This window comes from Bombyx mandarina, chromosome 11, assembly GCF_030267445.1.
Source record: "Bombyx mandarina strain Sakado chromosome 11, ASM3026744v2".
Classification (NCBI taxonomy): Eukaryota; Metazoa; Arthropoda; class Insecta; order Lepidoptera; family Bombycidae; genus Bombyx; species Bombyx mandarina.
This window is the reverse complement of record NC_143218.1, coordinates 15,951,128-15,966,953: the sequence shown is the minus strand read 5'-3', so window position 1 is coordinate 15,966,953 and position 15,826 is coordinate 15,951,128. Positions and strand designations below refer to the sequence as shown.

Here is a 15,826-nt window from a genome sequence, read left to right as displayed (position 1 = left end):
TTGACCCAATGCAATAATTAGATCAATAAAAAACATGATATCTGCACGTATACCTTATCTAAAAATAAAACCACTTCGCTATTTGTTAAAACTATGCATTTATTCTATTTTTTACTCTTTGGTACTTCGGATCAGTGTTCAACAAAATGTATTTCACAAGCATTTAATAATCATTTGTTAAATGTGAAAAAAAGTGTAATTCTTTTTTATTCTTATTGAACACTGGTCGTAAGTTGCACAAATGTTTGGAATAATATAATAATATGTACGCGCCCTAAAATATCTTCTCTTTGGTTTAATTTATTTCGAATTTTGCGGACACAGAAGCATTCGATATTTTTGCAAACATGAATTAACAAGTTAATATTTTGCACAATTATCGTCCATCAAATAAAAAAAAAAAGATAATGGCACTGGTATTTTTTGTCACCCAAATAATAAATAAAAGTATCTAATTTTTTTCTATTACATACAAGATTCATTATTTTACGATTTTTTTTTTCTAAGCCTTACCCATCGGACTGTTGTTTCAAATTAATTGCCTACTAACTAGATCAGTGGTCGGCAAACTTGTATAGTTAAAACACAATTGAAATTGATTCATAGCCATTTTTTTAGCTTAAATTTTCATAGCCTTTTGTTTCAAAAATCTCGCCTCAAGGCAAGACAATAAATAATATTCCGTGCCTGAACTAAAAATTTCGCGGAGGAGCTGTAGCTGCTGTAGGCGAGAAGTCAGAGCCGCGGGTTACCGACCACTTAACAAAATAACGGTGTCCTGTTTCAGGAAAATCACGATGGAAGGTTGATTCGGAAAACGTATAAAAAATTTTAACGGTACTACAATATTATAATTTGTATGTTTTTTTTTGCTCTATCAAGCAAAAATGGTATCACAGATTATTGAAATTACACTCTGACTACGCCCGGTTTAACTGTTACATTAAAACGACGCTGTATACGCCGGCTCGTGATTTTACGTACAAACGTTACCTACAAATCAACTGAGAAATTATGAGGCAGAGTGTGACAAAAGCAATAAAGATACCGGGAAAGTGCCGCATATTTTATTCCTTCTGAATTGTTGGAGTGTGTGTTACCATCTCTCTTTACACTTTTTTTTTTATAGTCACCCAATACTCTCCCAAGTAATTCAATGTCTAATTCAACAGTCCAATGGGATCGGTAATAATAAACACACAACATAACTACAATATGTCGTGCTTCACAGACTAACATAGTAGCAAGGAGATAAAGAACACTAGTTAGAATTATTCTAGAGTCAAATCGAGCAAAGATATTTTGATATTTTTGAAGGCAACAGCATCTTATTCATTCAGAGCACTATCTTAAAATTTCCCTGAGAAAATACATAACAGTTTCTTTCTAAAAGGTAATCTTACGTACGTACGTACGTTTTCATCAGTATCTATTATACATAATTAATAAGAAATTTCTTCATGTACCAACATTTTTTTGAGCTTAGTTAAGGACACCATAGTACCAACATACAAACATCAGACGATGCGTCTATGTACTAATACTTCTGAGAAATCAACATAATAATATTGTGATTTTAACATTAGTAGATAGATCTATAATTCAAAAACATGTTAATCAATGCCAAAAAGAAAACTTTGTGCATCATACACTGTAGTGACATCATTAGTAGTACTTACAGAGTATATACCAAACATTTAAATTTTACTCATGAATTTAAGGATATCATTTTAAACACATTTTTTACCCATGAGCAATGTGAAAACTTACTATTAAAAATATTAGATTAATTAGATTAATACAGGAATATTGTGTTTATTATTTAATAAAAAAAATGTATCAGAAAGTAAAATAATAATTTTAGAAACAAACGCACTTAATTTAATTTAAAATTAATTATAATTAATCAACCATCAAACAATGAAATGGCACATACAACTAACCACCGGAATGATTTATATAAAATAAATTAAAACAATAATTATTTTAATAACAAAACATAAAATGCAATTAAAACTATTCAATATTATCTTTGGGAAGATCACTTCAAGATTTAATAATGGCAAGCAAATATAAATTATTTGGAGGAAGCTTTAACCAAAGTGGGTTAAACACTTAAAGAATCACGTAATATGAAAATTTACACCACAAAACACTTTTCTTACATTTTAAGAAATCGAAAATTATATCCTAAATTAATAAAAATATTATTTAATTTCTAAATGAATGAATACATTCCCCGTAGATGATTATTAGAAGTATTTAAACTAGTTCTTAATATTTCTATAAAGGGAAAATTCAAATCGTACAATACAATATATTGCAAATATGTAATTAAATTTTTATACATAATTATACATTCTCTATTCCGTTTAAAGTTTCCGAACGAAACAAGTCAACAGGGTGCTTAGTGCGAGGTTTTTAACGTTCTCGATAGCGTAAAAGTTAACTCAAATTTGAATGGCGTTTGACCAGCTTCCCTAGCAGCAAACGAAGGGAGGCTGTCCAACTCCATATAATTTTGAGTTAATTTTTACGCGATCGAGAAGTTAAAAAACTCTCACTAAGCACACTAAGGGCGAACTTTTTGAAACTGTATACTCGACGCTGGCAACAATGACGTTTGAAAAAATCGATTGCCATATTTAAATTAGAGCAGAAAACATATTAAGAGTATTATTATGTATTGTTGTTATCTTGTTATGTTCTTCTTGTTTTAATATATTTATTTGTTGATTCGTAATATGTCGCTCGTCGCCTCATCCAGTTAACTTCTCAAAATATAGTACCGTCGTTAGCGTATCAAAGGAAATTTTCTTTGGTCAAAAGGTCTTTGAACCGACTGGTGACCACCATACCGTCATAATTATGCTTACTTATATGTAAGGAATACCCAGACTTCGGATTCCTGTGAATCAACTTGAGCTGGTCGGAGTTAGAAACGAAAGTTTCTGACACGACTTTTTATGATTAAAAATATTTTAAAGAATTTTGAATGAAAATCTCGTGAATGTCTTAAAGGAAATATAAAATCCGTAAAGCTCTTTGTGCATTTGTACAATCATTGGCCTAGATTATCATTAATTTTTTTTGTTTTGTTTTAAGAAAACGTCTTCATTGTTTAATTTTGTTTTGCTCAGAATTACCTTGGACTTTTGTGAGCGGCTCTCAGTGTCACAACAAACAACAGTTTACTAGCTCCCGGCCTATAATCTATTTTACAAATTACTAAAGGCGTATTCATATTATGCTCGATTTGTAAACGTTAAGGACAGCGCATGTGATTCCTGTGTATTTTAATCTCTGAATAACGCAATGCCTTGAAAACTAAGAGATCATTCATTTTAGCATTGCATCAGATGTTCAGAATAATGTGAACGTCGTCGCCCCACTTGAGACAGAAGTGTGTAGCTTCAAATCACAACGCTTGACTGCCCCGGCGACACGAAATAAGCCGGATGACGGTAGCTGCCTGTGGGGACTTACAATCTTACATAAACTATTGCGATATCGTTTAACGTGGTTTTTAATCACTGTATTCACGTATCAAAGAAGAACTCATGGATCGTCTGGTATTGAATGGTTACCAGTGTGCTTAGTGCGAGTTTTTTAACGTTCTCGATAGCGTCAAAGTTAACGCAAATTTGTTTGCAGTTGGAACAGCGCCCCTAGCGGCAAACGCAGGCAAACGTTACAACTCGATACAAACTTGAGTTAACTTTTACGTTATCGAGAACGCTAGAAACTTGCACTAAGCACACAAAGCCGTATTGATACGACTGTAGTGTAAATGCCACTTTTGAACTACAGATCCAAAATATTACATTGCGGTACGTTCTAAATAATGACAAAATTTAATGCAACGTCGCATTTCAAGCTTAAATCTAAGCATTCTTACTGATACTCTAAATGTGCCTTTACAACTTAAATGATTACATATTCACTTGAGCAATAGGCTATGTCCTTTGATACCAAGAAATAAGCTTTGAAATTACAAAAAGTCAGTATACCTTAGAACACAAATGTGTCTATAAGATTATCTAATATTATCCGTTGTTAAAGAGTTGTAAGCCGTAATTTTAGCTTGTCTAGGCATTTCCTATTTTACATCACAATGTTTTGCTGAAAATTACTGTAAAATATTGTAATACTGTATTTGTATGTACTGTAAATATTCGTCAAATTTCCAAAAGAATCGTGCACTAATAACTTTATTATTGCAGGTATGAGTTTATTATTGCAGGTGTGAGTTTTATCTACACGATTTGCTATACGAGTATTAATGTTTATTTCGATAATCATGTACGCCAGTAGTTCTGATTTGGTTTTATGGTGGATAATACAGAAATAATAATATTCTTAACGGAAGTTGGAAGAATGAATTCTTATTTTTATCTTTTTTCATTGCTTAAGGTGGTTGGCGAGCTCACGGCCCACCTGATTTTCAGTGGCCATCGGAGCCCATAGATATCTACAACGTAAACGTCGCCACCTACCTTGAGATATTGATTTTGAAGACGTCGTGGCCTAATGGATAAGATGTCCGTCCGGTGCATTCGTGTTGAACGATGCACCGGTGTTCGAATCTCAGGCGGGTACCAATTTTTCTAATGAAATACGTACTCAACAAATGTTCACGATTGATTTCCACGGTGAAGGAATAACATCGTGTAATAAAAATGAAACCCGCAAAATTATAATTTGCGTAATTACTGGTGGTAGGACCTCTTAAGAGTGAGTCCGCGCGGGTGGGTACCACCACCCTACCTATTTCTGCCGTGAAGCAGTAATGCGTTTCGGCTTGAAGGGTGGGGCAGCCGTTGTAACTGTAACTATACTGAGACCTTAGAACTAATATCGCAAGGTGGGTGGCGCATTTACGTTGTGGATGTCCATGGGCTCAAGTAACCACTTAACACCAGGTGGGTTGTGAGCTCGTCCACTAATCTAAGCAAAAAAAATACATGAGTTCTAAGGTCTCAGTTTTTACAGTACAACGGCTGTCCCATCCTTCAAACCGAAACGCATTACTGCTTCGCGACAGAAATACGTAGGCGCGTGGTACCTACCCGTGCGGAATCACAAGATGTCTTACCACCAGTAATAGATATAGATGGGCGAGCAAGCTGACGGCTCGCCTAGTTTTAAATGGTTATCGAATTATTACAATGTGAATTCCTTCCACCTTGAGACCTGAGGTACCTAGTTTAAGGTCATTATTTTTTATTAATTTATTTATTTATTGTAAATTTTTATTGTAAAACGCTAGGCCCATTCTTCAACCCGGAACGCACGATTGTTTTAGCACATGACGAAGGATACGTTTTCATGGGCTCAGAAAACAACTTTACATCTTCACATATAAAAAGAATATAGTCAATAATATGTTGAAATAAATGAGAGCTCTCACGAATAGCAGAACCAATGTTTTAGATTTACTGTCAGCCACTGCTAGCTTATACCTAAATAAATGGCCGCTTCACATTAAGTCTAAAGATATATAGTAGTTTTATATCAAGGCTATAGGTGCCAGAAGCACATTAATGACAAAAACTAGTACACCCAGATATTAAATAACAAATGTCTAGGTGTTTTTGTAACAAAGATACTCACTCCAACAAGGAATCAAACTAAAGATCTGTGATTAATCAGGGTCACAAACAGACCAATTAAAACATTTATGCTCATAAGATCATCAAGTATGTTTTTAAATGTACTTAGTTAACGAGATTTTCATTCGAACACCATATTAGACTTACATATTCTAAATTATTACCATAGGTACTAAGCCACACTGATAAATATTATCTATTCTTTAAACATGCTATTGAATACAAAATAAGTATTTATCGATTCTCACTACCACTTGAACAATATTGTATTGTAGTCTATAAATATGATAGATTTTTCACTAAATACTAAGTTATAAGTTTAATAGAATTATGAAAATATTAGAATTTTGGAGTTTACTCCTTTAGAATCGATTTACATATATAGGCCCGGGGTATGAAAATTATGGGGACCAAAATCGTACTAGCATGTCACACGAAATGCGTTATGCGCATTTCGTGTGACATGCTAGTACATGCGCCGGCAGTCCGCCACAAAGCCTCGTACTGATCGCGCGTTTCTCTCATTATTGTATTTTCATATATTTGTTAGTCGTTTGTTTTGTGTCTCGTTAATTTGTTAATAATCTGTAGTGTATCGTGTTGTCGTAATATAGAACTATTTCTCGTATTGTTTCGTTTAATTTTTTATATCCAGTAAACTCCAGTCGTGCGTCGGAGCGGACACACACACTTTTTTTTTTCTACTGCCTTTGTACGTTTTCCAGTTGCTATTTAAATATTTTATTTAACCATTACGAATTTCTCTATTACAAGAAATATACAGATTTAAAATTGAAATGTTACGGATAAAATTTATAGATATTTTTATTATGTAGTTATAATCAATTTAGAGGTATTGGAATATAGTATTCACAAAGCATTTCATTCGCAGTACAATAATGATAATTGGGAATGTATTCGCTTTGCACTTAATCCATTATTTTCTTTACGTACATCTTTTCTATTCATAAATTTTGAACTACTATTTTCTACTCTTAATTGCCTAGATTCGTTTTTGTGCTTGTATAGATATTTTTATACAAAAAGTCAACAACCAATAAAATAGCTTTGGCATCAAAACTAGGAACGAAATGTATTTTTTCACGGTTAATCCTATGCTTTGGTTTGTTCTAAGTTTTTATTTTTATTTTAAACAAGCACAAAAACGAATATCAAAACTACAACACTACAATTTTTTCATTATTCTCAATTTTACTTTGGATTATTGCACTGTATTATTTTTATAACAATAAAATTAATATGTTGGTAATATTATGACATATGCATTTGTATATGTGTCATAATTAAGGAATAAGTTGTGATAACATTACCTGTTTGATTTCATCAATAAATAAATTAATCTTTCTTCTTTTTATCATCAGTAAGAATTTCTAAGAGCTCCTCCAGGGTTTTATTTTCCCTCTGGAATTTTTCTATCTGTTCTTTTGGTACAGTGTGTTTTAAGAGCAGCTCAATATTAGTTTTTAGACGACTTAATGGAGATTGATTTTCATCAACACATGAAGCGTGCCCCATTGCTTCAAGGGAATCCACTAGAAGATCGTCAATCAGACGCTTGTTGAAACCTGTACCGATAAAAATATATTAATACTATAATGCGCGTCGTCATTCTATAAGTCGAAATCTATATTTACAAAGTTAAAGAATAATCAAGCTATTGGAACTTTTAAGAAAGGACACCGTCACCCAAAAATAAGGCTAAAGGATTCGTAAACAACTTAGAATAACCACATTTCCCACATAAACATTCCCTGTTCACCGTTCCACCACCGTTAACAACGACAAATGAACTCACTCAATATTACCCATTCACGGCCGACGTTTCGCCTCTCGATACAATGACATATATTCTCTAGAATAAAACCAATGATGATGTAAGCCATGGACGTGCCCGTAACTGACACAAGCACTCGGCACACGTTTCACAACCCAGTAACAAAAACAACACCCTGTAATAGCCGGAACGGTCGCACTTGCATTTTCAATGACGCGGCGCATTCTATGTTATTTGTTGACCTTGTAACACCGATTAAATCAATGACCTCACATTATGTAGGCAGTGAACACCCGTTGATGTCTAATGTAGGGGAAATACTAATAGAACAGTCATCGATGATTCGAACAATACATTTTATTATTATCCTGAATAATTAAATATGGAATAGTGACAATGATGTGGACGTGTCTCAGAAATTAACACCCCATTACTGGCAAACACACACACTAAGCATTTATTTCAAAATAAAAACAGTGCCATTTTATATGAAAGTGTTACAACATTATGAAATCAAATGTTACGCACCTAAAAACTTGAGTCTTTCTTTGGATAAGATCATAGAGAAGAGCAGAGCGAGCAGGAACCTCATTCGGGACAGGCTCATTACAGACTCAACTTCAATCTCCTCTGTACGAGATGAAGCTGGGATTCTTTCTTCTTGTGACAAATTTTTAGCCTTACATAGCTTTGCATGATTCTCAAGCTGTACCTTCAACTTGAAAAACTGATCACATTTGGGACACTTGTAAGGATTTTCTTTACCATGAATTTTGCGCATGTGTGCCTTCATGTGAGGCAGTTGAGAGAAAGATAATGGACACACAGCACAAGGAAATGGTTTTTCTCCAGTATGTCTACGAATATGAAGCATAAGGGCATTTGAATGTGAAAACTTTCTGTCACAGATTCTACACTCATAAGGCCGTGCTCCTGAATGAGATCTGCGATGAACATTTAGTTGAGTGGATTGTGTGAAACATTGACCACACTCAGGACACTCATGTGGTCGCCGTTTCTCATGGGTCCTCATATGCTCTGTCAAATGTCCCTTTAAGTTCTTTTTGCAAATAGGGCACTGGATTCTATGACCACTGTGACAAATCTGTACATGTCTCCTCATAGAATTCATCCTCAGAAAGTCTTTACCACAATATTGGCAGACATAATCTTTTATTTTCAAGTGGCTTTTGACATGCATTGCTAATCGATTACGACACCCATAACTCAAGTTGCACACTGTGCACTGATATCGACCAGTTACCAAATGTTGCTTCTCATGTTGATTTAACTGTAATTGATATGAAAATTTTTTGTCACAATAAATGCATTTGTAAGAATTTTCATTACTAACGTGACTTGCCAAATGCAAGCTGAGGTTTTCTTTCAACGTGAAAACCTTATCACAAATATGGCACACAAATTTATCAGGTTCTTTAGATAGGTTATTATGTTTTTTCTTTATGTGAATCCTCCTGTTTACATGATGACGAAACTGTTTTGAACAATGGGGACAAGAGTATGGGTGCCAATCTAGATGTATATAAATATGTCTCCGTATTGATGATTTACTGCTGAATGATTTCTTGCAGTAGTCACATTGAAACAGCTCCAATGTCAAAACTACACCACTGTCGGGTGTCATTTGTTTGGTTGTTGATGAATTGTCATCAGATTTGTTTTCAGAGGTTGATGTGGAATTCTGGTTACTGATTTTTTCATTGTTATTGTTAGAGGGTTTGGTGGGATTTTTTTCAGTTTGTGACCTCGTTTGTCTTTCTGCACTGTCATCAATTAATAACTCGCTCTTCAATATGTTGTCTAAGAGTTGCAAATCAGGTTTGTTTTTCTTTTTTATTCGGCCACTTCTAGATATCAATCTGTCCTTCTCAGGGGGTCTTATTTTAGCAGCCATAGCAGCCAATCTCTTTTTACTGGGGACATATTTTCCTGGCGGTCTCACAGGAAATTTTCCCTTAAACAGATGACCATGTTGAAGTAAGCATTGAACTCTTTCTTGTGTAGTTAGTAGCTTTACATCACTCGGTCTTCTCATGACAATATTGTCTTTCCCAGACTTTATTTTCTCCTCTATTCTCTTTATTGCCTCTGTGTCAGTATAATCATCTGAAGATGGTTCTTTATCAGATATATCTTTGCCTAAGTTATTGTTATATTTTTCTTTGTTAATGTAGCGTCTCCTCACCGTTGTGTCATTTTTACCTGCCAATGACTCGTTTTTATTTTTTTTTCTAGTACTTGCACTTTTTTGTGCTTTTACTCTACCTTTTACGTTAGCCATGACTAGTCCATTAGTAAGCTTACTAATTTTACAGCAAGCGATAGGAACCCGCCACCAGTTGAAGAGTTAGTAGCGACACTGCTTAGACTGCAGCGACGCACGTACGTACATGCAGATAATATTATTATAGTTTACAATAATCACCTATAGCCGTTCGGTGTGCAGATAACAGGCCTGTTTGCACAACAATGCTCTACTAATGTGTGAAGGACGATCTTTTGTCTTATAATAATGAGAACATCTTCTATTACCTTGTTTTAACATTGAGCATTACAAAAACACAACCATTTTGCATTCACACGTACACATACACTCTGCAACATTTTTATCCCACAATAACTAGTGTTAAGTAATTTATGTTCACGATTATCATAGCACAATAATAACCGTTTGATTAAAATGAACAGAGAACAAAATTTATTTTGTTGAATGACTTCGCAGTGAACTGCGCGAAAGAGAGCGACAGAGACAAGTAGCGCAGTAAAATACATCTGTCAACAATTCTACATGCATCATTACTTGCGCCATCTGCTGATAACATAGTGAAGTCGTTTTTCAAAAACTGATTTAGACGCTTAAACCCATTATCTACACTTTTTTCTTTTAAAATTTAGTCTTATAAGCAATTAAATAAAGTAAACTTATTAATATACTTAAAAAATCATGCATTTACCTTTGATTTTCCATTTTAAAAGCAGAAAGCAGCGCCATCTTGTGATAGTTTAGAAAAACCAAAGAGTGCAATTTTTGATTGAACATTGACTGTAAATAATTACTGAGCGTGAAGCATGAAAACGGGAGAGGGACCCACCCGGGAGGTATTGACCAGAAATATATTTCTTTGAATTGAACGGCCAATGGCACGTCAGTTTATTTATAAACGCGTACGCTGAGATTGCGCAGTACGCGTCATACCTACTTCGTGCTCGATCGAATAAGGCACAAAGGATGAACTCAGACCTTCAGATAATGCTTCAGATAATGCATCCATTCAGATATCAATTAATGAGTATTCTGTGTTCTGTAGTTATTTGAATTGAATTATGAGTTTAAAACATACAGAAAAATATTGCACCGACGATTTTATCCGACTTCTACAGCTACTAAAGTCTTTACTTTAATACATTAAACCTTACCATCAGGCATGTCGTGAGATCGTTGATTGAACTAGAACAAAAAGTAATTGTCTCGGGTGAAATTTGAAAAGTAATTTATCTGCAATCGACTGTAAGATGTAAGCCGGCAAACTTAAGCAAAGCACCATCTCTTCTGAGACAGTGCGCTCCAGCTGATTTTTTAATTGAGAAGCGTTCAAACGTAACGTTGCGTTGAAATCTTTCTCACCTAACTTGCGACTATTACACTAAAGAGTTCAACGGAGCTACGCCGATTTCTGTTTGTGTCCAATTTTTTTAATTGGCCTCCAAATACATTGGTTTTCTTTGAAAGCAAGCTCATCGCTCATTTACTCCTATTCTGACAATACCAATTACGCCAATTTTTCATATAGGTAAGTAGGTACTCATTGGCATAGCTAGGGAATTCTATTGGAAGGCAAATGATCAGTCAAATAACGTATTTGATTTCGATAATCCAATCAGAGTTCGTGAAAAGTTGGAAATAATTCAACAAAATATGTAATTAATCCCCTTATAAATAATTTCAATTGCACTGTCCATTTTTTTGTGCGGGTAAGAAGTTTTATCGGGTTTTTTTTTTTTTTTGGTCAGGAGGAAATCGCCGGACTTCCGCCCTCCACTGGGGATAGAGGGCGGAGCATGTCAGAGTCGAACTGACTAAAACCTCTTGTCGCTCAACAACCAACGTCCAAACCTCGCATGAGACAGAACTCATGAAGAGGCAAAGGGGGGAAAGTGAAGCGCTTAGTGCGGAGCACATCTCTCCCGTCACCCTCCCCCTCGGGACGCCGGACCGGCGGTCGTCGGCGCCATGACCACCAGCCCTCTCGGTCGGCAGGCTATCCGAAGCCCGCCTAGATGGCGCCAGTTAGAGTGAGCAGTTTTATCGGGTGCACAACACTGCTCTCCCCAATACGCGAATGATTACCCACTGGGTTTCCCACCGGATCTTCTCACTGGGTCTCGATTCCGATCCGGTGGTAGATTCAACGAAGCACTGCCCTTGCTAACCATAGTGTTAGCAAATTTTCCCAGGTTGAGCCCATAGGTAAAGGAAAAAAACGCACAGGCATATTCCTACTGCCAAATATAAATGTGCTAGTTATTTTGTTCGTTTGTTATTCGAATCGTTTCTCCAGTAAAAACAACATTACTGGATTCTGCCAGCTTGAAACATGAAGTAAAATTAGATTTTGTTTAATCGCTGTCCTGCATACTAACAATATGTCCTAACAACAGTAAAATAAAAGTAGATGGATTCGCAATTTTACTAATTTTGTAACCTGCCTATTTCTTTGCACCACCCTGCCTATTTCTGCCGTGAAGCAGTAATGCGTTTCGGCTTGAAGGGTGGGGCAGCCGCTGTAACTATTCTTGAGACCTTAGAACTTATATCTCAAGGTGGGTGGCGCATTTACGTCGTAAATGTCTATGGGCTCCAGTAACCACTTAACACCAGGTGGGCTGTGAGCTCGTCCACACATCTAGCAATAAAAATAAAAAACAGCTTCGGAAATGTCACCGACTAATTGGGTTCGAACTAACATTTCGCATTTTATTTTAGTAGATCGTCTGTACGTTATGTACAGTATCTACACAGTACAGACCTATGTACGTACTACCATTTCGCTTATTACTAACGCACCAAACGTTTCAATGCCCTAGACACGTCCTTACGGATACATCATATCCAATAACATTAGACGCCTTCAACTCTAGCACTAGGAGCAGGCTTAGGGACCCCGGTAACCGTACTCGTCAAACTTGACAAAGAGGTCGACGTGCAACCTAACCGATGCATCAGCCCGCTGAGTTTCTCGCCGGATCTTCTCAGCGGGTCGCGCTTCGAATCCGGTAGTAGATTCATGCGAGAAGCAGTTGCTTTTAGGTTGTTAGGTCTCTTTCAGAGGCGCTCGGGTAGCTGTTAGCAAATCCCACCCCTCTTGGCTGAGCCTTTGCTCGCCCACCTATCCTGGTGAAACTGGAAAAGCCTCCGGGCTACCAGTAATCCTTCAATCATAAAACAAAATGATTCAGTTTCAAGAGTGAAAAACCGCCGTCATAGAGACTGACCAAAATTCACATTTGTGGTTTCTGGAAGCTCCCAAAAACCAAATGAATAGGTGGGTACCTACAGCTTAAATTACGCTTTCAGTATAAAAGTTACTGAATGCTCAAAGGACGTTTTCGTAATAAAATCGTGATAAATTAAAAATCTGTATAATAATACGCGGACGGCAATTGTTTTAAAACTATTACACGACTATGCACGGTCCTTAGCGTAGAAAATGGACATAAATTGATGCGCCATTAAAATAGCGATTGGCACACGAACTTTCATACATAGTTTATGATAGTAGGTACTACATAAAAACTTTTAGATCTCTTATTTAAGCTGAATGTGCGGTAGGTAAAACGGTTAATCGCCAGCGATCGACGGAGATAACAAAAGCTTTTTCATTACGAAGTTACGGAAACAAATTTAATTAGGTAAATGACTTATAGTTCTCATCTACAAAGTGTTCTCTTATTGAATGTAGGTACACGCACCACCCACAAATAGAGAGAGATCGAGAAGTTTCGCAAAAGCCGCAACTAATAATAAGATGATACATAACCACAACCACTCCGCCAGAACGACTGAACTGTAGATTCAACATGCTTCTGAAATAACGAAAATGTAAAAATGACTTTTTACCTACTGTACTAAGCTGGTAGCCTAAGAGTCTAAGAGGCTATTCTAGCTACGCCCGGACGGGTAGGTGAGCTCACTGGCTCAAGCTGAGAGAATTTGCTAACTCCAGTCGTAGCAAGAGCAGTGTAGACTACCATCGGATCGGAATAGCGACCCAACGAGAAGAACCGGTAACTAACTCAGTGGGCTATGTCTAGGGTTAGGTCCCTTGTCGTAATCGACGAGTTTGACGAGATTGGTGAATGGTGCTTGATGGGCCTAAAAGCACCGAAAGTGGATCGATAGACGACTTAAGGGTTATCGTGTCTCGCCGCTTTGTCAAAGTAGCATTCTGACGCTACCTTAAGATACTTACGTATCGGTTTAAATTTAAATCGTCTTGAAGGGTGACATTACTCACGTATCATGGCACTTCGACGGCTATCCAGCAAAAACGTGATTGGATGACCTGGAGAGAGTTTATGTACATGCGGGCCGCGTGAGCGAACATTACACTTGCAGAAATAAATAATTTTCCTTTTATTCTTCACTTCGTAGCCCAACATGACGTTTAGACCGCTCAGCTTTCCCCATTGTGTCTCTACAATGGCGCTCAGCTCGCAACAACAAGCAACGGACGACACGCTTGCACAATCTAAACACACAATGACATTGTCCGTATTACGGCTGCATGTAATTAAATTTGGGCCAGAAAATATTAAGTATAATTAAGACATAAAACTAATCTAAGAATGAAACGAACCCACGCGATTTGATTTAAAGACTAAAAATTTTGTCTCGTTTATTTTTGAAAGCGCAGTTGGCTATTTACCTTAAATTTAAATTAACCTAAACATTTCATTGATTTAATTAATATAGTTCCGCCTTTTTTCACAGAGATAATTGCTGCAAGGTTACATCCTTTTTTTTTATTGCTTAGATGTGTGGACGAGCTCACAGCCCACCTGGTGTTCAGTAGTTACTGGAGCACATAGACATCTACAACGTAAATGCGCCACCCACCTTGAGATATAAGCTCTAAGGTCTCAAGTATAGTTACAACGGCTGCCCCACCGTTCAAACCGAAACTCAATAACTGCTTCACGGCAGAAATAGCCAGGGCGGTGGTACCCACCCGCGCGGACTCACAAGAGGTCCTGCCTCCACTAAAATCATCTTCCTAAACTGTATTTTGAATTCGAAATCTTTGTGACACGAATATATAGGTACTATACTATATACCTACATATATACTATACACCTATACTAGTACGATTTCTGAATTTTCCTATTGCTAATGAGATACCTAAGAGATATGTTTCTTTTAAAAAAAACTACCCTTTTAAGTAAATATATAACGGATTCGTTCAATCCCTTGATATTGTCGCTGTCAACGGACCCGCGATGATCAATGCTAATTAATTGACCCACATTTAGCGCCTGGTTTTGACGCCATAAATTATGGAACTTCGTCACCATTAAATTTTAGCTACAACTGCTATACCTACCTACATACAAGCTTTTTTTTCTTGGACGGATAAACGAGCTTACGGCTCACTTGGAGTGAAGTGGTTACCGGAGTCCACAGACAATGCCATTGTAAATGACCCACTTCTCGAACATCACTAGAACCACTCGGCTTTATAGGTCTATGGTGGTAGTACCCATTCGGGCTTACAAGCTGCCCTACCACCAGTAGGTATATTGTTCTATGTTTGAAAATGTTGGTCCCGAAAAACATTTCAGCTGTAGTTTAAAATCCTATTAACTTTTGTGAACCGAATTTTCGAATGTTACTCAAAATACGGAAATTTCTCAAGAATGCAACATTTTGTTTATAACAAAGGACGTAGATTGCTATCATTATTACATAAATATGTTACAACCTCTACTGAATAGAAGATTTTTTCGTGGTTTCTAAGTGATGTTGACATCCTAAAAATGAATTATTTTTACTACAACAATCACAAAACATTTTTCATTATACTAAATATATACTATCTTTAGTATGAATACTCTTCATTGGTTACAATTTTAGACATAGTAAGGTACCTTATCCTCCCTAATTAGGTCTAGAATTCTGAGGAAACGTCTTAAACAATATATTTTGGACTTGGATCTAATGTCTCGAGGTAGGTGGCGCCAGCATTGTTATTTTGAATTAATCTACCCGTTTAAAACAAAAAAGGAAGGTTATGATTATGATTTCTTTAGGAAGGAAAGATTACTGGTGGCCCATAGTCCTTTCTAATTTCACCAGGTCAGGTAGGCGAGGGGTAGGATTTGCTAACAACTGCCCGAGCA

At 36.3% G+C, this 15,826-nt stretch overlaps 1 protein-coding gene across 5 annotated transcripts; it reads right to left on the bottom strand.

The window, feature by feature from the left end:
- Positions 1–81: 81 nt before the first annotated feature.
- On the bottom strand, positions 82–10,630 carry LOC114241354 (uncharacterized). Of its 5 annotated transcripts, none has more exons than XM_089731091.1 (3): positions 10,383–10,630; positions 7,936–9,630; positions 82–7,198 (listed from the first exon to the last, which is right to left on the bottom strand). In XM_089731091.1, exons 2-3 carry the CDS (start codon positions 9,461–9,463, stop codon positions 6,969–6,971), a joined length of 1,758 nt encoding a protein of 585 aa, XP_089587217.1. In that variant the 5' UTR covers positions 9,464–9,630; positions 10,383–10,630; the 3' UTR covers positions 82–6,968. The 5 variants fall into 5 exon arrangements, with proteins under 5 accessions (XP_089587217.1, XP_028027968.2, XP_028027967.2 ...); XM_028172167.2 differs by lacking the exon at positions 10,383–10,630 and adding an exon at positions 7,429–7,485 and having other exon boundaries at positions 7,936–10,273; XM_028172166.2 differs by lacking the exon at positions 10,383–10,630 and adding an exon at positions 9,961–10,265.
- Positions 10,631–15,826: the final 5,196 nt, after the last annotated feature.

Excerpts from the sequence above, each read along its gene's own strand:
- LOC114241354 (XM_028172167.2), bottom strand. The coding sequence starts at position 9,709 with ATGGCTAACGTAAAAGGTAGAGTAAAAGCACAAAAAAGTGCAAGTACT. Across the intron at positions 7,486-7,935 it reads AGAAAGACTCAAGTTTTTAG|AGAATATATGTCATTGTATC; the intron begins GTGCGTAACATT and ends GTTTTATTCTAG. Across the intron at positions 7,199-7,428 it reads CCGTGAATGGGTAATATTGA|GTTTCAACAAGCGTCTGATT; the intron begins GTGAGTTCATTT and ends TTATCGGTACAG.